Here is a 22,856-nt window from a genome sequence, read left to right as displayed (position 1 = left end):
TCACAACTACCCCATGAGGTTCATGTTGTTGCCCTCATTCAAGAGAGGAAACTGAGCCTCAGGAAGTTTAAGGAACTTGTCCAAGGTCACACACCTAGTGTGCGATGTTGAGCCCCGTTGGGCCCACCTCTGAAACCCAGGATGCCCTAAGCTGCCCCGCAATGCACTCATGGTCCTGCCACTGGGGTTGACTTTGCCCTCAGGGCATGGCCTAAAGTTTATACTAAGAGCAGACCCCAAGCGTACATCTTGAAGACCCATGAAAAAGGAGAATGGGGTGGCTTGGCAGGACCTCAGGTCGGGCGCTCATGTCCAGGGCGGGGCCACCGAAGCCAGACCCAGCCAAGCCATGCTGGAACTCAGGGACCACGAGAGCCCCCACGTGTTCCCACAAAGCATTTACCCCCTCACATATAAGGAGGAAGGCTCCCCTGTCTCCTGGGTCCAAGGAATTCCCTCAGATTAAATCATTCTTACTTCCCTTAGAACAGTACATTCTGAGGAACCAAAGTGATGGCACTTATTCTGCCCCCTCCAGGACTAAAGACGTGGAAGGCAGGCCCTGTCTTATCTTTGGGTTTATTCCCCGAGAATGAGAGCCTGCTCCTCTCTTGGTCCTGAGTGCACACCACTTCAGGGTAGAAGTCATCTGACAAACAGGCAGGTGTCAGTGAGACAAGCCGTTGGTCCCTGTGTGGAGATGGTCACTGGACGGTGACCGTTCATCAAACCATGGGGAGAAAAGGATCAGGAGGCAGGTTCTGGGACGCAGAACTGTGAGCTGGGGAGTCAGGAAGAGGAGCTAGGTAGGCAGTGAGGTGAGGAAGGTCAAGGGCCTGGGGAGAGAAAGTCACAGAGGTGTGGTGAGGAAGAGTCTGGGTGAGGGAGCGAGGTGCAGACAGACTTCGCACCGGTGACCAGCTGGCCCAGGTCAATGACGCGGATGCAGCTGGCAGCTGGGCACCTAGCGGCTGTGGAAAACATGGGCGAGAGGATTATTTCCACACTCCACCAGGAATAAAGGCATTTCTAGGGAGACAGGGACTGCCTTCTCAGGAAACAGACTGCCAGCAGCACGAAGCCAGGCCAGCTCCAGGCTGGTTTTATACCATTTGTCCCCCTGTGCAATCCCAGGATGAAGAAACAGACCCAGTCAGGAGAGGACCATACAGACTGCAGAACAAAAGTTCTCCTTTACTTCTTAAGGATACACCTGGGTCAAGCATCACAGCCTAAACTGCACTGATGGGAAACCCAGGTGAGGGGATCCTCTCAGCGCACTGCGGGACCCCAGCTGGCTCCTGCCCACAAGTCTGTCTGCACCACACTTCAGACCACAGCTGGAAGGGCTGGAGGGGAGAGAGCTCTTTGTCATTCAGTCCTGTGAGGAACGTGATTCCAGCTACATTTCTTCATGAACATCGGGCTCATCTTCGGGGATACACAACACTCCAAACTGTGCCATCAGCCTGAGCAGCAGTCCAGAACCAAAGCCCAGGCCCCCTCCTGCATGCCAGTCTGGCTCAGGTTCCAACTTGGAGAAGGGCCCGAGCTCCGACCACTCTGATTTCAAATGCCCACTTGGACTCCCAGAGGAAGACTGTCTCAGCTAAACTGTGAACTTTCTGACCACCTGGCTCCACCCCAAGGCTGCGTGCATAGGCGGCAAGAATCACAGTGGGTTTTTACTCAAGCAGTTCAAAAGGGAACTGATATGTAAACGATGAAACAATCTCAGGAAATACCCGTTGGGGGTTTCATATCTTCAGTGGTTGCTGAGAGCTCAGGAGTCTACTTCAGAGCAGACAGTGCTGCGGTGCGGCTGCGGCTGGGGCACCTAGCGCGATGGTGTGGGACCAAGCACCGGGCAGCAGCCCTGCCCAGGAAGGTGTAGGACCAGGAGGAGCCAAGCCCCTACCTCGGGCTGCCTCAGGGGTGCCTGCCCTTGCTTCTACGAGCAGGTCCCAGCCCGGGCTTCAAGGGCCACAGGTACATCCTCTCTGAGGAAACACGTAAGGGCCTGAGGGGGCTGTGCTCAGAGCAGAGGCCGGCCTGTGAGTGGGGGCGTGGGGCACAAAAGACCGTAGGGCCAGAAAGATGAAGGAGCCTCCCTCATATCCCGGATGGAGGTTTATTTGAAAGGAACGTCTGCAGGGGCTAGGAAGTCAGGCCCTGGAAAGGCACAGACAGGTGACTCACCAGCTTGGACCTTGCGTAAGTCTTTGGAACCAGGGAGAACCGTCAGGAGCCCAGCTGTTCGGTTTCCCAGCTCTGTGCCCACAGGCCCAGCCTCCCTAACCACGCCTGAGCCCCTCCAGGGAAGGGGTAGCCGATGAGCCTCACTTGGCCTTTGGCAGGCCATGGGTGCCACCGTTACATACCTTCGGGTTTCCTACAAAGTTTTCTCCAAGCTTCTTAAATTGCATTCTAAAGAAAGTGCACAATCATCAACCGTACACCATTTTACAGCTGCTATGTCTGTGTAACCACTCCCAGAGGCCAAGATACAAAACCTCTCCACACCCAGAAGCCTCCCTTTTGCTTCTTCCAGTGAGTCTCCCCCCACAAAATCACCACTGCTCTGGATTCCATCACCTTGGACTAGTTCTGCCTGCTTTTGAACTTAAAAAACAAACAAAAAAAATCACACGTCATATGCTCTTCAGTGTGTGGCTTATTTCAAAAATTTGTCTGTGAGAATCATACATGCTTTCAACTGTAGTAATCTTTTGTTAATTTTTACTGCTGGATAGTATTCCCTGATATAGACATGCTTTGTTTATCCATTCCACTGTTGATGGACATTTGAGTTGTGTCTGCTTTGGGGCCATCATAGTAAAGTTCCTATGAATATTCTCATATATGTCTTTGAGGATCCCTACAAGTCTGCCTGAGAAAAAGTTTCTAGTAGTTAAAATGTCTGGGAGCAATAGATTTTTTTTTTTTTTTTTTACTTCTAGTCTGCACTGTAGTGGTATTCAAGCATCAAGATTTTTTTCATCTTAAGCAGCAGGACAGAGAAGAATACCCCTGGGGAATTGAAGCAAAAACACAAATAGAAGCATATAAGTTGTTAGGGAAATTGTGAATCTTACAGGTATGCTTATTGTTATTGTACGAAGATCTCACAATCTCCTAGGTAGCTTATCCAAAAAAATGTGAGAGAAGCACTGATATTTAGGGAAGCGGGAGGAAATGACAAGAGATGAGGTTGGAAAAATAGATTAGGGCCAAACTGCAAAGGGCCTTGGACGCCATGCTAAAGCATTTGGACCGGATCCTGTAAATAACGGGAATCACCAGATGTGTTTAAAAAACACCTACTGACACCCACACACCGCTTGGTAGGTGTGGCAAAGCTGACCATGTTAATTACTAAACTGAGTGAACTGCCGTTTGTTGGTGGGTGGCAGGAGAGTGAAGGGCTAAGTCTAGAGCAAACAACCCAGGTTCAAGTCCCAGCTCTGCACTTACCAGCTGGGGGACCATTCTGTGCCTTTATTTGCTCATCTGTCAAATGGGGGCGGGGCATTCATGGTTTTCATGAGCTGGGTTGTTGAGAAGATCAAATGAGGAAATACTTAGAAGCGTCTGGCATACAGCAAGCACTCAACAAGCATTAGCTGAATGATTCTTATGGGATGACTCCAGTGATTGCAGGATGACGCATGTGGTCAGCTCATGGGATGTACACACGTGGATAAATGGCGCGCATGCACACACACAAGGAGCAAACACTCCTGCACACACACAAACAGTCCATGGTGAACAGGCATTTAGAGGTCAAGCATTGTAAGGTGCTCTCTACTCAGCAACAGCCCGTAACTTATTCACTAGAAACCTGGTGTTTCATAGTTACGAAAGAGAGACAGGAAATTAATAGGCCTCAAAGTAGCCTCAAACTATCTACACTGTAGGGACTCGCAGTTCAATTAACTGCCCAATAATTCAGAGTCCTATGAAGACAAATGGTCTGGCAGTGTTTCCTTCAGCTCTGTTTGCAGTGTTAAAGGGAAGTGCTGCCTTTGGGTACGAGTTCTTCTCTTCTGAGTTTGGGAAGACAAAAGCAACAGTACTTAGGAGAACCTTGGAAAACTGGGTGCCATGCACGGGTTTCCTGTGAGACATGGGGAAGGTCCACATGGGAGCCCTCCTTCGTTGCCCCTGTAGTGAGATGATTCACAGCTGGGCCGGGGACAAATCACGCAAACCTGGCCAAGGCAATTCTTATAGCACTGACACGGTGGTGTGAATAAAAATTCTATCTGACCTTAGACTACTGTGGAGTGTCTCTTTCTCTCTTAGGGGGTCCATGGTAAGGTCACACCTGGTCTGGTGAAACACACAACAAGGGCAAAAGAGGAAGCGAGTCTGAGAGCATGGCCTTACTTACCTCCACATAGAGGAGGGGGAAAATTCCAATCTTGTCTCCCAGCATTCCCTCTGCCCAGTTGTCATCCACTCTTCTGATCACAGTCAGGATTTCATCCTGAAATTGCCGGAACCCACCATGTGTACAAACACAAGGACATGTACACAACAAAAAAGAGAACAAGAGACGCATTAGTGCTGTTGAAACCAAAAAAAGATTTTAAGCAATGATTCGAAGAGTAGTTTATTATCCATTCTGAGATCTGACATATGAAAAGAGTCAACCGTTACATTTTCACCCAGGATCTCTCTCTTTCTCTGTTATGTATTGATTACAGCTACAAAGATTTTTAAATGGAAAAGCATGGCAATTTACAATACAGTCTCCCCTTATCCTTGGTTTTGCTTTCCACAGTTTCAGTTACCTATGGCAACTGCAGTCCAAAAATATTAAATGGAAAACTCCAGAAATAAAAAATCCATAAATTTTAAATTGCATGCCATTCTGAGTAGTGCGATGAAATCTCACACCATCCCACCCTGGATGTGACTCATCCCTCTGTCCCATATAGCCACGCTGCATACGAGTATGCGCCCCCTCCCTGCCCATTCGTCACTTAGGAGCCATCTAGGTTATCAGAGCAACTGCCGTGGAATTGCAGTGCTTGTGCTCAAATACCCTTATTTTACTTAACAATGGTCCCAAAGCGCAAGAATAGTGATGCTGGCAATTCGGATATGACAAAGAGAAGCCATTAAGTGTATGTATGTAAAGGAAAAAACAGTATATATTGGTTTTGGTACTATTGTGGTTTCAGGCATCCACTGGGGGTCTTGAAATGTACCCCCTCCCATAGACGAGGAAGACTACTGTAGTTTGTATTATAAAATTCCCATTCCCATTATTTATTTAATAGAATAAAAATATTTTGAATAAATATAAATTTAGCGGAGTATAAAACTTTTTAAGTTTCTGGTTCCATCAAAGAGCCAAAAATGACCTAGTCTAATTCCCTGTATTTGGAATTGTGGGTACATAAGGCATAGTGGGTACTAACTCTCTTAAATTCTTTGGCATACCAGACGATATCAAGTATAGATGCACAAAGTGGAAATATCTAGAAAGAGAAAGGAAGAAGCATGAAGCAAAGAGGAAAAACGAGCTTTCAGGGGAGATTGGCAGACAGGCCAGGTGAGGAAGAAAATGTCCAGGATGCCTTCACAGGTGCTAGGAGCTACAGGGACAAATGAAGAGGGGGTTGGGGGGAGTGTAATGGAAAGTGGGGGAAAGGATGGAGAAGTGATGGGGAATATAAGGGGAAAACCAGGAAGGGACACTGGGGAAGAGAGAGACAACTCAGGCTACAGCAAGTGTCAAGACAGCCAGACAGGGACGTCATGGGAAAAACTGGTGCCTATACCAAGGGGTCTTTGACTAGCCTCTGTTCCCTCTCCAATAACCATCCTTCCTTCAGTACACAGGATGTATAATGTAACTCCCCCTCCCCACCAAGGACTGTCTGCCTCACCACTTACCAGCCCCCACCATGCCACATCAAGACCTCCCTGTCATTTGTCCCTCAAGAATCTGCTAGGAGACCAACTGACCTATCTGGGACTCTAAAGTGCTAAGGAATTGAAGAGTAAGAGCAGCATAATGGAGTAACTCCTATTGTATTTGAAAGCACTATCTATCTGCCTTTCCAATGAGACTTTGTTATTTTAATGTGAAGCAATAATATGGAACTGGTAGGCCTCCCTTGGGGCGTAGGCCTCCGCAAAGGGATGTTTTAGGCCAGGAGACTTCATGGAATTATCAGAGAAGCTGCTTCACTGTAAGTAAGCTGAGAGACCACACAGTTTTGAGCTATTCATCTTGGGCAAAGTAGGAATGAGCTAACGAGAGTTGGATATGCCGTTCGAAGAACACAGACAGGGAAAAGCAAGGATGAATGTTGTACTGGGAGGTTCCACCAAGGTCTCTTTCAAACCTCTTCTCTTCTAGTACAGGTAGACTCTAGGGGCAAGCTCTAGGTTTCCCTGTCCTCACCCCCAATTTCCCAGCTTTAAAAAATCCCAAACAACAGAATGATTTGTGACTTTAGAACGTTTCTTTTCCCAATTGATAATAGGCTAGAAAAATGTCATAGACAGTATAAAAGAATCATATAATTTCACACGTTATAGGGTAGATGGTTCTTGGGCTATAGCATGATATTTACAAGGGTTTTCTTCCAGCAAATGCACAGCCGTTAGAGTGTCTGGGCTATTCTGATAATCGTTGGGGACAAAGTGGCTGACGGGCTGAGAAGAGATGTAAAGAGAATGTCCCTGAACTCCCTACCATGCCTTCCTCCCCTCACAAGGTCACAACCAGGAGAGTCCTCAGCCCGTGAGGAACTCAACTCAGATTCAGCCAAACGGAAGCCCCTAAAATTTCACTGCTCATGCAAAGGGAAAGATAATTGAAGGCATCCTATAAGGCAGAGTTTTTGCAAGAGCAAAATAACATACAAAGGACATTTAATTTTATAAAACTAAAAATTAAAAAGAAGAAAATACCAGAATAATTTGGGTAAAAAAAAAAAAAAGGGAAATGCCATAATATTAACAGTATTATTTAAGACTGGTCTAGAAATTAGAGCCAAAGAAATAAAAGAAAATAAAACCAAAACTATGAATATAGGCAGGAAGAGCTTATAATTTTCTACTTAGAAAAACAGAGTATCAGCTACAAATTAGAATAAGTAAAAAATACAGAAAGGCTGCTAATTTTTAAATAAATACATAAAAATAATTGGTTTTCCCATTTACCAGCAATAATCAGTTAGAAAATGAGATTAAAATTGGTTAACCATTAAAAAAATAGTTCTCAAATTCACTGTATATGACAAAATTAATTCCATAAGAACTAAAGATTTCAATGTTAGAAAAATAAACTTGAATTTCCAAGAAGAAACTGTGAATAGATATTTAATCTGGAGTTGGGGAAGGTCTTTTGAAGTATGATAACAAAGATTTGGCTACAGAAAAATAAGATTCTCTATGTTAAAAAACAGCAAAAACAAAACAAAAAGGCAAATAAACTAGTAAAATACTTGCAGGATATATTAGAGAGAAACACTTAATATCTTTACTATAAAAACACTTGAAGACACAGTAGAAGAAAAAGAAATACCTTAAAAGAAAAATAGGCCAAGGGCAAAAATCAGACAATTTACAAAACAGAAGAAAAGCTAATTGCCATTAAACACATTTAAAAATGCCATACCTGACTAATAATCAAAAAGTATAATTTTAAACAAGAAATTTCCTTTTTTCTTTTTTTGTTCTCTTTTGCCTATCAAATTAGCAAAGATTAACATAAAACCGACTTGCAGTGTTGGTCAGCATACAGGGAAGAAGCCGTTCATCATTTGGGTGGGGATATAAATTGATGGCAGGCAGTTAGGCAATTCCTATTAAACATCAAAGCCTGAATACCCACTGACCTAACAACACTCCCAAGGACTCTATCCGAAGAAAATCAAAGAGATTTAGCCCTGAGGATGTTCATTACAATGTTTGTTCAACTAGAGAAAAACTAGAGACAAATGCACAGCAAAAAAAGACTGGTTCAATAAAGTATGGTATTGTCTACCAATAAATACCATATCCAGTTCCAGCTCACTCTAGCTATCCTGTCCTACCTAAAGAGGAGAAATAAAACTGGAGATACATATGTGGAGTTCGCAATCTAGAGGTACAGTTTCCTTAGAAGGCTGAAACTTAATAATAATATCATACCGTGTTTCCCCAAAAATAAGACCTGGCTGGACCATCAGCTCTAATGCGTCTTTTGAAGCAAAAATTAATATAAGACCCGGTCTTATTTTAATATAAGGCCGGGTATAATATAATATAATATAATATAATATAATATAATATAATATAATACCAGGTATAATATAATATAATATAGTATAATACTGGGTCTTATATAAGACCGGGTATAATATAATATAACATAATACCAGGTATAATATAATATAATACCAGGTCTTATATTAATTTTTGCTCCAAAAGACACATTAAAGCTGATGGTCCAGCTAGGTCTTATTTTCGGGGAAACACAGTAGGAATATAGAATGCTTGCTGTCTCCCCAAACCTCACCACCACATTACTAATTCCTTTTACCTGGTACATCATGTGCAGCTATCAAAACAATTATTATACATATTAAAAGGCAAAAAACACAGTTTGGAGAAACAAAGCAAACATCAAACCAGACTCAGATATGACATAGACGTTGGAATTATCAGATGGGGAATTTAAAGCAACTATGATGGATATGCTAAAGGCTCCAATGGATTAAGTAGACAGTGTAAAAGAACAGATGGGCAGTATAAGTAAAGAGATGGATATTCTAAGAAAGAACCAAAAAGTAATGCAAGAGATCAAAAACACTATGGCAGAAATTTAAAAATGCCTTTGACAGACTTATTAGTCGACTGAACATGGTTGAGGAAGGAATCTCTGAACTTAAGGATATCTCACTAAAACCTCCAGAACTGAAAAGCAAAAAGAACAAAGACTGGAGGGAAAAAAACCACTAAACAGAATATCCAAGGACTGTGGCACAAATACAAGAGGCACAGCATATGTGTAATGGGAATATCAGAAGGAGAAGAAAGAAAAATAGGAACAGAAGAAATATTTGACACAATAATGATTGAGAATTTCCCCCAAATTAATGTCAGATCCCAAACCATAGATCCAGGAAATTCAGATAATACTAAGAAAGATAAATACTAAACACTGTACACCTAGGAATATCATTTTCAAACTATAAGAAACCAAAGATAAAGAAAAAATACTGAAAGAAGCCAGGGTGGGGGGAATATACCTAAATAGAAGCAAAGATAAAAATTACACCCAACTTTTCAGAAACCATGAAAGTAAGAAGGGAGTGGAGTAAAATATTTAATGTGTTGAGAAAAAAACCCACCAACATAGAATTCTGTACCCTTCAATAGTGAAGGAGAAATACTTTCTCAGGCAAATAAAACTTGAGGGAATTTGTTGCCAGTAAGTCTGCCTTGCAGAACATGTTAAAAGTTCTTTAGCGAGAAGGAAAGTTATATAGGTCAAAAACTTCAATCAATACAAAGAAAGGAAGAACACTGGAAAAGGAATAAGTGAGGGTAAAATAAAAACTTTCATTTTGTCTTAATCTTAATTTATCTAACAGATACTAGTTTGTTCATAATAATAATAGCAACAATGTATTCAATTGTGTATGTGTACTGAAATATCATATATTATATATCATATATATTATAAATATATTTACGCATGCTTACATATCATTGCTGTGATACAAGGGAGAAGAGGGAGGAGTTAGGATTATTTTGTTATTATAAGGTACTCACACTACCTGTGAAACAGTATAATGTTATTTGAAAGTGGACTTGAATTAGTTGTAAATGTGTACTGCAAACTCTAGGGTAACCACTAAGGAAAAAAAAATTTTAAGGTAACTGACATGATAAGAAAGGATGTAAGAAGGGATCGTATAAATTGCTCAATTAAAACCAAAAAAAGGCAAAAAAAAAAAATAGTGGGAGACAAAAATAGGAACAAACTCAGGGGCAAAAAATACAAAACAGAAACAAATATAATAACTAGTAATCCCATAATACCAATAATCACTTTGAATGTCAATGGTCTAAATGCACAAACTGAAAGACAGAGATTTTCATAGTGGATCAAAAAACAAGAGCCAACTCTATGTTGTCTACAAGGAACCCAATTTAAATATAAAGATACATATAGATTAAAAGTAAATAGGTGGAGAAACATATACCATGCTAACCCTAATCAAAAGAAGATGGGAGTAGTCATATTACTTTCAGACAGCAGAATTCAGAGCAAGGAATGTTGTGAGGGATAATAAGAGGGATTATAGTGATAAAGGGATCACTTCTGCAAGAAGATATAACAATCCTTAATGTGGAGAGAGTGAAAATACATGAGGCAAGGCTGCAAGGAGAAATAGATGAATCTACTATAGTTGGAGACTTCAACACCCCCCGATCAGAAATGAACAAATCCGGCAGACAGAAAATCAGTAAGGACACAGCTGAAGGCAACAACACCATAAATCAACTGGATATAATAATGGACATCCGTAGACTAGTTCATCTAAGAACAGCAAAACACACATTCTTCTCAAGTTCACAGGGCGTATTCACCAAGACAGATCACATTTGGGGCTACAAAACACACGTTTTTGTTTTTTTTGTTTTTCACAACACATCTTACCAAAGTTAAAAGAATAGAAACCATACAATGTTCTCAGACCTCAATGGAATTAAACTAGAAATCAATAATAGAAAGATAAATGGAAAATTCCAAAATACTTGGAAATTAAACAACACAATTCCAAATAACACTTGACTCAAAGGAAAAGATATCGAGAAATTTTAAAATATTTGAAAATAAATGAAAATGAAAACACAACTTGTCAAAAATTTGTGTGCTACAGAGAAAGCAGTGCTTAGAGGGAAATTTATAACATTAAATGCATACATACATCAGAAAAAAACAAATATCTGATATCAGTAATCTAAGCTTCCACCTTAGAAAACTAGAAAAATAAGAGCAAATTAAATCCAAAGTAAGCAGAAGAAAAATATAATGGAAATTAGAGCAGAAATCAATGAAATTGAAAACAGGAAATCAATAGAGAAAATCAACAAAACCAAGAACAGGTTATTTGAAAAGATTAATAAAATGATAAATTTCTAACCAGGCTAACCAAGAAAAAAAGAGAGGGGACACAAACTACTATTATCAATAAAGAAAAAGAGGGGACATTACTACAGATCCCATGAACATTAAAAGGATAATAAAGGAATATTATGAACAGCTCTATACCCATAAATTGGGTAACCTAAATAAAATGGACCAATTCCTTTATAAATAATTTACCAAAATTCACACAAGAAGAAATAGATATTCTGAATAGGCCTATATCCATAAATAAATTGAATCAATAATCAATAAACTTCCAAAACAGAAAGCACCAGACCCAGATGGGTTCACTGGTGAATTCTACCAAACATTTAAAGAATAAATTATACCAAATGCTCTAACAATCTCTTCCAGAAGATAGAAGCAGAGGGACTGCTTCCAAACACTTTCTATGAAGCCAACATTATACTAATACTGAAACTACACAGTAGGAAAGAAAACCACATATCAATGTCTTTCATGAAGATAGATGCAAAAATCCCTAACAAGATATGAGCAAATTGAATCTAAAAAAGTATAAAAAGAATTCAACACCATGACCAATTAGGGTTTATCCCAGATACGTATGCAAGGCTGGTTCAACATTCAAAAATCATTTAATATAATCCATCACATCAACAGTCTAAAGAAGAAAAATCACATCAATAGATGCGGAAAAAAGCATTTGACAAAACACCCATTCAGGATAGGAAAAAAAACCACAAAAACACACACACAAAAAAAACACACACACACAATAAACACACACAAAAACACCCATTCACAAAAAAAGAAAAAAAAACTCTTACTAAACTAGGAGTAGAGTGAAATTTCTTCAACTTGGTAAAGAACATTTACCAGAAACATACAACTAACATCATACTTAATGGTTAGAAATGTGAATCTTTCTCACTAAGATCAGCAACAAGGCAAACAATGTTCCCTCTAACCACAACCTTTCAACATCATACTGGAAGTCCTATCTAATGTAATAAGACCAAAAAAAAAGAAGAAGGAGGGGGGAATAATGAGTATACAAATTAGAGAGGAAGAAATAAAACTGTCTTTGTTCACAGTTGGCATGATTATCTATCTAGAAAATCTGAAAGAGGACATCAGCACCATGGCAAAGTGATAAGACTCTTTTGTTTCTTCCCTTAAATGTATAAGTTGGACAACTATAACTCTACAAAGGGTCCCCTGCTCAACACACAAACATGCCTGAAAGATCCATGCATTGGAACACTGGAAGGTGGGCAAACTGGAACACACAGGGGAGGATGGATGGGGGAAGGACAGGGATGGTTCCTGCAGACACAGATTGACACTCACAATGGCTCCAGAAAGCACAGTAGAAGGGGAGAAGTTGGAGTGCAGCCCTCACACAATGGCCTAGATTGCAAGAGGGGCGTAAGCCATGATCCCTGAGAAAAGGCATCTCACTTCATCCTTCCACACTGTGGCAGACCCAGGTAGAGGTGACTGGGAAGCTTAAAACAACACAGCACTACTGACAACCATTACTGGGAGGGGGTGGAGCCACGGATCATGAACACACCTCCATAGCCCCATTCATCCTGGCAGATCCAGGTAGAGAAAACTGAGATGCTTAAACAGTACAGTAGGAATGTAAAATCATAAATTTGTCCCCTCCCATGCATCCTGGAAAGGCAGTGGAGTTGCCTTCAAAAACAGAATGGGACCAGCGACCAGTAGTAAAAAGGAAGCAGCTCTGGGAGCTCACAAAACCAGTTTTCCATAACCTGCCACACACCTACATCACAATAGTGCCGTGTAACCAAGGTGAGCTGGTCAGAGATGGGATACCTACCATCTTAGTGTGAATACAGCATTTCCTTAACCAAAGTGGCACTGCTTAACTGCAATCCCAGAGGAACAAATAGTGCAGGTAAGAAAAAACAAAATCTTTAACACCATGTACTGGAAAAGAAAAGAAGGTACCCTACCTGTCAACCTGCGAAATTGTTGAGAGCAAACCATTATCTAAACAAAAAAATAAAAACTCAGTATCTCAAATGCATAGGCAGAGAAATAATCCATCAAATACCATGAACAACCAAGGTCACATTTAGCTCCAAAAACCAAACTCAGTCAAGGAAGACTGTCACTTAAATGACAGAGAATTTAAGATTTCAGTTATGAAGAAGCTCAACAAGATAACAAGAGAACTCAGAAAGGCAGTTCAATGACCTCAGGAAGAAAATTAATGAACAAAAGGAATACTTTACCAAAGAGATTGAAACTATAAAAAAGAACCGAAGGGAAATTCTGGAGCTGGAAAACTCAATAAATGACATGAGGAATGTATTAGAGAACACTGGAAATATAGTAGACCAGATGGAAGACAGAATTATCAAGCTCAAAATAAAAAACTAGAAATTACCCAGGAGGAAGAAGAAAGAACTGAGAGTTTAAAAAAAATGGAAAAAAAAAACTCTACTAGAATTATCTGACTCCATTAAGAAGAACATAATAAATATATCAGAAGGAGAAGAGAAAGTGAAGAGAACAGAGAGACTACTCAAAGAAATAAGTGATGAGAACTTCCCAAACTTATGGAAAGAAATGGATTTTGGAATAGAGAACGCTAACAAAACACCTAATTATATCAACACAAAAAGACACAACATCCATTTATGATGAAAACATTTAATAAAATGGATATAGAAAGAAAGTACCTCAACACAATAAAGGCTATATATGACAAACCTCAGCTAATAACCTACTCAATAGTGAAAAACTATAAGCTTTTCTTTTAAGATCAGGAACAAAACAAGGATGCCTACTCTTGCCACTGTTATTCAACATAGTAGTGGAGCTCCTAGTCAGAGCAATTAGACAAGAAAAAGAAATTGGGAATGAAAAAGTAAAATTGTTACTATTTTCAGATGACATGATTCTATATATAGAAAACATTAAGGACTCCACCAAAAGACTACTGCAAACAATAAACAAACACAGTAAAATGGCAGGATAAGAAATTAATACACAAAAATCCATTGTGTTCTTTTATACTAACAACAAACATAGCAGAAAGAAAAATGAAGAAAACAATCCCATTTATAACTGCAACAGAAAGGACAAAATACCTTGGAATAAACTTAACAAAGGAAATGAAGAACTTATACAATGAAAACTGTAAGATATTGTTGAAAGAAATTGAAGAAGACAAAGAAATGCAAAGATATTCTGTGTTCATGGATTAGAAGAAATAACATTGTTAAAATGGCAGTATTACCTAAAGCAATATACAGATGTAATGCAAACCTCATCAAAATCCCAATGGCACTTTTCAAAGAAATAGAACAAAAAAAATCCTAAAATTTGTACAGAACCAGAAAAGACCCGAAATAGCCAAAGCAATTCTGAGGAAATAGAACAAAGCCGGAAGTATCACACTCCTTGACTTTAAACCATACTACAAAGCGACAGTAATCAAAACAGTATGGTATTGACAGAAAAACAGACACACAGACCAATGGAAGAGAACTGAGAGCCCAAAGATAAATCCACACATAATGTGGGCAACTAATTTTTGACAAAGGAGCCAAAAGCATGCAATGGAGAAAGGAAAGTCTCTTCAATAAATGGTGTTGGAAAAACTGGACAGCCACATGCAAAAGAATGAAACTAGACTGCTATCTGACACCACATATAAAAATTAACTCAAACTGGATTAAAGACTTGAATATAAGATCTGAAACAACATGATATATAGGCAGTAAAATTATGGACCTTGGGCTTAGAGGGGCCTTTGTGAACTTGCCCCTAGAGGCAAGGGAAGTAAAAACAAAAATAAATGAAGGGGACTACATCAAACTAAAAAGCTTCTGCACAGCAAAAGAAACCATCAAGAAAACAAAAAAAGCAACCAACCAAATGGGAGAAGATATTTGTAAATGACATCTCTGATAAGGGGTTAAAATCCAAAATATGTAAAAAAATTCATTCAACTCAACAACAAAAAAACACAAACAACCCGATTAAAAAATGGTCAGAACAGGATGGCCACGGGTTTGAAAATTAATCTGGGGAACGTAATTTGGTGGTTACCAGAAGGTAAAGGGGTTGGGGGGTGGGGGATGAGGGTGAGGGGGATCAAATGTATGGTGATGGAAGGGGAGCTGACTCTGGGTGGTGAACACACAGTGTGATTTATGGATGATGTGATACAGAATTGCACACCTGAAATCTATGTAATTTTACTAACAATTGTCACCCCAATACATTAAAAATAAATTAAAAAAAAAATGGTCAGAGGATTTGAATAGAGATTTTTCCAAGGAAGACATACAGATGGCCAAGAGATATCTCAAAAAGTGCTCAAAATCACCAGCGAGAAAGGAAATGAAAATCAATACCACAATAAAGTACAACATTATAACCACTAGAATGGCTATTATCAATAAAGCAAGAAATAACTGTTGGAAAGGATGTGGAGAAAGGGAACCCTTGTACATTGCTGATGAGAATGTAAATTGGTGCAACCATTATGGAAAACAGTATGGAATTTCCTCAAAAAATTAAGAAATATAGCTACCACATAGCCCAGCAATCCCTCTTCTGGGTAGCTACCCTCAAAATTTGAAAACACTTGTTTGTAAGGATATATGTACCCCTATGTTGATTGCAACATTATTTACAATAGCCAAGACATGGAAATACCCCAAATGTCCTTCAACAGATGATTGGATAAAGAAGAGGTGGTATATACATACAGTGGAATATTACTCAGCCATAAATGATGTAATTGCCATTTGTGACAACATGGATGGATCTTGAGAATATTATGCTAAGTGAAATAAATCAGATGAAAAAGTACAAGAACAATATGATTTCACTCATGTGTGGGATATAAAACAAAAGGCAACAAATGAACAACAACAACAAAAAAATCCCACAGCTACGGACAACAGAATGATGGTTACCAAAGGAGAAGGGGGCTGGGGGGGAGGATGAAGAGGGCAAAGGGGGTCAAATAGAACGTGACAGAAGGAGACCAGACTTTGGGTGGTGAGTACACAATAGAGTATAAGGATGCTGTATTATTATATTGCTCACCTGAAATTTATATAATGTTATTAACCAATGTTATCATAATAAATTTAATTTAAAAAGAAAATCTGAAAAAAATCAATGAGAAACCTCCTGGAACTAATGAATAATTGTAGCAAAGCTTCAGGATAGAAGATTAATAACAAAAATTAAACACTTTTCTATCTACAGGCATACCTCAAAGACAATACGGGCTCAGATCCAGACCACTGCAATTAAGTGTGTCATAATCTTCCTGCTGGTGGAGGGTCTTGTCTTCAATTTGTAAAAAATGCAACATTTGTGAAATGCAATAAAGTGAAACACAATAAAATGAGGTATGCCTGTATTAGCAATGAACAAGTAGAAATTGACATTAAAAATAAAACTGTTTACATTAGCATCTAAAAAATAAAATAAATACAAGAGCTATAAGAGGAAAACTACAAAACTCTGATGAATGAATGATATCAAAGAAGAACAAAATAGAGAGAAGTCCATGTGCATGGATTGGAAGACTCAATATTGTCAAATGTCAGTTTTTCTCAACTTCTACATTCAATGCAATCCCAATCAAAATCTCAGCAAGTTATTTTGTGAATATTAACAAATTGATTTTAAAGTTTATATGGAGAGGCAAGAGACTCAGAATAGCCAACATAATATCGAAAGAGAAGAATAAAGACTAACACTATCTGACTTCAAGACTTACTACCGTGTTTTCCCGAAAATAAGACCTAGCCGGACCATCAACTCTAATGCATCTTTTCGAGCAAAAATTGATATAAGACCTGGTTTTATTTTACTATAATATAAGTAAAATATATTACTCCCTCCTCAGACACTATGGACTTTAGATATAACAAGGCAAGACCGAACCACAGGGGTTGGATGTGAATTTTCAGTTGCTGGTTCACAGAGAATGGCACGCCCTGCAGCCACACTCAGTGGGGCGGGTTGCAGGTAACCTCAGAACAAAGTCCTGTTTCACGAAACATCCTGTGCTTGGCCTGCATAGTGCTGTGCTCTATGTCACAGGTGAGCAAACCTTTCTAGAAAAAGCAAGATAGTCAATATTTCAGGATTTGCAGGCCATACTGTCTGTCACACACTCACCTCTGCTGTTTTAGTGTGAAAGCAACCAGAGAGGACAGGAAGGAACATGAAAGAGCCTAGCTGTGCATCAATACAACTTTATTAATCAAAGCAGCAGCAGGTGGGCAGGTTTGGCCTGCAAGCCCTAGTTTACCAACACTTACTTGATGTAGGTGAGTAAATGTAATCTGCCTAGACATGACTGATAGTCAGGAGGCGTAGAGAAGTTTCTGGGCTAATATAGCAGCATTTGAGAATTTTATGAATGAAGGTTGTTTCCAGGACACCATTTCACTCTCAGATGCATGATTCAGTTTCATTCACAGGTTTCGTGTAAACTGTTCACTACTTGCTGTGGATCACTAGATTCCATATGCCGTTTTCCCTATTCCCTGAAATTTCCAAGCTTTGAAAATACAGCAGTGCCACTGCCATATGGCCATGGCCCTCCTTTGTATTCAGGGTGGTCCGAAACGATTGTAAGTTTGGGCCAGGAACATAACATGGTTATTAAAAATAATACTGCCTTTGTCCCCAAGTCTCAGTGGGTAATGCGTTTGCAAGGGCTTCAGGCCCATAGTAGGCCCACCACCTGAAAGGGGCCTTTAAACTGCATTTGTATTCATTTACCTAACTGTCCCGGAGTGTGTGCACTCATTTCCACCTGAGAGAAGCCGAGTTGCAAACAGATGTGCTCTGTTAAGAACGGAAGTTGCAGAGCAGAGGACCGAAGCTCTCCCTTCTGACTTGCTGGGAGGCTGGTGGTCGGTATCCCCACAGAAGCCCTCTGGACTGCACAAAGGTGGCTGGTCGAACACACTGCCCTTCAGTACTGCTTCTGAGGTACATTTCAGTAAATGTCACAGCTCACGTGTCAAGGGCTCAGCCTGAAATACCACACTCCCTGAAAACCTTGGAGAGTTCGTTCAGCAGCTCTGGATAAACCAACCACTGAGGGCCTAATATTTCACTCTCCTAAATGAGCCATGTGGCAATATCCCATATAAAACACCTAGAAACGGTCCCCAAAGGGCCATGAATAGCAAGCAAACCACTCTCCTGGAGTGCCACTTCAACTCCTCCATGCTCCTCTTTCACCTGCAGTCAAGTGGTTTCTAAGAAGGAATAAGGAGCTGGAGAAAGAGACAGAGACAGAGACGGAACCTCAGCATCATGGCTGTCTGTGCGGTTCGGCCATGGCCACAGCTCCCCTCCATGCAGCGTGACTGGAACCTGGTCCTGTCACCGAGAACACCTCCTTGTCAGAACGCAAGCCAGCCATAGACAGAACTCCCAGCTCACTGTGTTTCACAGAAAGAAGGGTAAATTAAAAAGGGAAAAGCTCAAAAACTCCCTCAGCCTTTTGTTGCAGAAATAACATAAAATTGTTCCTCTGACAACTCTAGGCAGTTCTAAGGGAGGCTCTTAATGGAATCAGAGCTGCCATCAATCCCTTGCTGTCCTGTTGAAGTCTCAGGTAATCATGATTTTCCAGAGCCCAGAGGGCTTCTCCCCTTGTCTTATGTCAAGTCCACAGGCTGCCAGAGGCCTGGAACTGCTCAGATAAAGGGAACACTTCATGAGAGAGGCAGAACTCTCATCAGGGGGTCTCAGTGCTGAAGGGAACCTGCAGCCACAGGGTGGGCCCAGGTGGAAGTGGAGAGGTCAGAGGTCAGAGGTCACACCCTTCTCTGTGCTTGGAGGTCTCCTTATTACAGACACACACTCACTCATACACTGCACACACATATACATACCACACCCACAGATGCAGGCGCACACGTGTGCACACACACACACACACACACACTCCAGCAGGGTGGAGTCTCAGGTGCTGTGAAGATCCCTTTCCTGGTCCACCCACTGTGGGCTGTGAGCACTGGAAGGTGGGACTCTCTGTGCCCACCCACTGGCCTAGCACCCATCCCCATAACTAAAACACAATATAGGGTTGATAAACGTCTGAAGAATGAATGGACCAAGGAGGTTGGACGAGAATAAACTTATTCTCTCTGTAGTAAGACCAGCTGACCCCGTGCCCAGGCCAAGGCTTCACTGTCGCATATGTATTCAGTCCTGTGTGCCCTTCACTCTCCTGTGCAGGGCACAGGCAGGGAGTAGATGATGGATGGCCTGCATTTTACCCTAGTATTTACCTCAGGGAGCCTGAATTTCAGCCAAGAGACAGACAATTGTTATGGAAATACAAGTATCTTCTCAGGAGGAGCAAAAGGGAGTGTGAAGGTTAGGTGAAGAGACTCCATCACACGGGAGCAAGGGGTAGTCTGAGGGGCATGCAGACATTTTGGGGACGGTATCCAGGCTGGGAATGGGCCCAGGGCAACCTACAAGCTTGGCTGGAGAGAGAAGGGGCCTGGAAACCAGTATGGCTGGGAGTGGAATGAGCCAGGGGCCAGGCTCTGGCAAGAGGCCTGCGGCGGGGTGGGTGCTGGGTCAGGTCGGGTCACGTAGGCCACAGGCTTTGGTGTTCACTCTACAGAAGAGGAGAAGCCAGGGGGTCATGAAGAGAGGTGGTCAGTGTCGGACACAGGGTGAAAGGCTCTCGGGCTCCAGTTGCTGAGGGGAAAATGGGCTCGGGGTGCCTAAGTGAGCCAGGGAGACAGTGGGGGCCGGGCCACATAGTGTTCAAGGCCTGTCCTGGGAGAAGAGCTCATTCTAGATAGGTTTGAAAATGTTTCCTGACAACGTTTCAGATCTATCCCAAGCTTTGTCTACAAATCAACACGATTCCCAGTCCAGTTTGTCTGACCCCCTCCTTAATGTTGAAAGAAGGGGTGGGACAAGGAGAGTCTTCAGCAGCGTCCCCGGCTGGCTCCACTCCCCGGTCACCCGTTGATCACCTGAGTAAAGGCGCCTCCTCCACTCAGGCTAGGTGGTGCTTGGAGGTGACTGTGGGGCTGCCGCGCAGCTGGAGGGACGAATCCAGGATCCAAGAGCCAAGAAAGTGACTGAGTTTCTCGGGGACAGCAGCCTGAGCAGAATGCAGTATTGAGGAAGAAGAGAACCCCCCTGGGGCTCATCAGCTATGGCCCATGGTCACAAAGTCCCCAAGTGTTCCCAGCCCTACCGCGTTCCCGACTGCCCCTCAGGAAGAAGCAGAGATGACATGGTGGGCCTAGGGTGTCCAGCCATGGGGACCTGGACAGAGGGGCTGAGGGGATTTCACACCCTCTGGGCAATTTCCCCAAGATTAGCAACCAGGAAAATACGGGTACAGTTATTAGCCCCTGGAATTCTCAGCTCTCCATGTAGCATGTGTCTTAGAAGGTTTATTTTTCCGTGAGCACGCCGCGCTAACACAAAGTGATAAGTATCTGACAGAACAGCAACTTTTCCTGAAAAAGGCAGAAAGCAGAGGGGCAGAAAGCAAGTACGAGGTCAGACAATTAAGTTCGTGAACATGTTGCAGTGATGTTGCTAACCTTTTTTGATATCAGAGGGATTATTCATTATGAATTTGTACCAACTGGACAAACAGTTAGCCAAGTTTACTATTTGGAAGTGCTGAAAAGGCTGCGTGAAAAAGCTAGACAACCAGAACTTTTTGCCAACAATTCATGGCTCTTGCATCACGACAATGCACCAGCTCACATGGCACAGTCTTTGAGGGAGTTTTTAGCCAGTAGACAAATAACTGTATCGGAATACCCTCCCTACTCAACTGATCTGGCCCCCAGTGACTTCCTTCTTTTCCCGAAGATAAAGGAAATATTGAAAGGAAGACATTTTGATGCCATTCAGGACATCAAAGATAATTACAACAGCCGTGATGGCCATTCCAAAAAAAGAGTTCCAAAATTGCTTTGAAGGGTGGACTAGGCGCAGGTGTCGGTGCATAGCTTCCCAACGGGAAGCTTTGAAGGTGACCGTAGTGATATTCAGCAGTTAGGTAGGTAGCACTTTTTCTAGGATGAGTTCACAAACTTAATTGTCAGACCTTCTATTTACTGAATGCCTATTTTGAGCTCAGTTCTCTACATGCCTTTGCTCATTGAATTCTATTATCAACTCCACTTTATGGTTAAAAAGGAGACTCAAAGACTAAGTAAATGTTCCAGACTCACTGTGTAATAATATAAAAGTATCATGATTTGAATCTTTGTCTGCCTGACTCTCTAGAGCCCAAACTATCTACATTTGATTTTTATCTAAGTCTGTCACCTGAATCAGAAAAGCATTACTTGGGATTAATGCTGGATTGATTCACAAAGGAGAGAATTCCTACATTTTGGGCAACGATGATTAAACATTCAGAGGTATAATAAGATCATACAGAAGGGTCTTGTGGTGACACCAACAGGAGAAAATCTAACAGGTCAGGACAAACCCTGGTGGTGTTTCAAAAGGTTTTTTTTTTTGTTTTTTTTTTTTTTTGCCAACTCAAAGCATCTCTTTGGGGTTGGAGGGGTGAGGCAGGGAAGGAATAGTATGAGGCGATGATTAGAAAGGAGCTTTCCCTGTGTCCACAAGTCATGTGGTTTTGCACGTGGCATGCATGACAGGGGAAGGGGGAGATTTGGATCAATATGGTGAGCCTAGGGTCCCCACGACAAGTTAGGTGCAAAAGTGATTCTGCAATGGACCAGACACTGCCTTAGAAAATCTCATGGCCTGTGAAGATTCCCAAGTATCACAGAGGGAATTCACTAAAGGACAGGCCCCAGGCCTTTATATCCAACACAGCTCCCTGGCAAGGTCATAAAAATGTTCTCGTTAACTAAAAGTTACAAGGTCAGGGCTCAATAAATATTTGCTGAATCTTATAGTTGAGTGAAACTAAGGTAACGTGGAATGAGCCGCCACAAAAAGAATGGAATTCAAGGTCCCCTCTTGTTGAGCCCTAAGTGCAACTCTTTACTTGAATCACTTAGCCCTTGATACCCCGGGGTAGCTATCAGTGTCCTGACCTTGAAGATGGTGGCCCAACAACGTTAAGTGTTTTCCTAAGATCACAGGGTAAAGGTCACACATGGGATCCCTAATTGCCCAGTCCCTGCACCAAGGTGCCTCACCCAAATCCAACCCCTCTCTGTGCTTGTGGAGAGCAGCGCACATCAAGGTCTCACGTGAGAGTTTGTAAGAAACCAGCTGACAGAGCTTGGGGACAACGCACGTCTTTCCTGTAGTCTTTCTATTTGCACATGCGCAGCTTCTTGGAGTGGGGCTACTAAGAAGTTATGCTTTTTATAGCTGCTTTACGAAAAGTAATTATTCGTTCCCTTCTTAAATGAAACAAAGACTTTAGTTTTAGAATGACTTTAATTAATGCAATTTTAACAGGACTATTCAAAAATCCAACACCGAAGGTAAAAATCTTGCTTTGATCTGCCTGCTTTATGCCTTTTAAAACCCAATCAAATCCCACCACAATGATGTTTTTCAATGGTAGGTTAGCACCATCTGTGGATTTTAGAGACCGTTCTTTCCTTGCTGACTCCAGAATGGAGTAAATCCAAACCACAAGATGTTCCCCAAAGGCAAGACCCGCCTAGGTTGACCTAGCAATGACAAATGACGCAGAGCCATGGCGCATCAGTCA

General features: G+C 41.5%; 1 protein-coding gene across 2 annotated transcripts in view; it reads right to left on the bottom strand.

The window, feature by feature from the left end:
- Positions 1 to 22,856, bottom strand: part of SH3RF3 (SH3 domain containing ring finger 3) — a 361,536-nt gene that overhangs the window by 133,903 nt on the left and 204,777 nt on the right. For both annotated transcript variants that reach the window (XM_033125360.1, XM_033125361.1), the window contains exon 3: positions 4,394 to 4,489. In XM_033125360.1, coding sequence (XP_032981251.1) covers positions 4,394 to 4,489 — 96 coding nt within the window. The remainder of the gene's footprint in view (positions 1 to 4,393; positions 4,490 to 22,856) is intronic.

Source organism: Rhinolophus ferrumequinum, chromosome 13 (genome assembly GCF_004115265.2).
Source record: "Rhinolophus ferrumequinum isolate MPI-CBG mRhiFer1 chromosome 13, mRhiFer1_v1.p, whole genome shotgun sequence".
NCBI classification, from domain to species: domain Eukaryota; kingdom Metazoa; phylum Chordata; class Mammalia; order Chiroptera; family Rhinolophidae; genus Rhinolophus; species Rhinolophus ferrumequinum.
The sequence above is the reverse complement of the archived record's forward strand: the minus strand, read 5'-3'. Positions and strand labels throughout refer to the sequence as shown.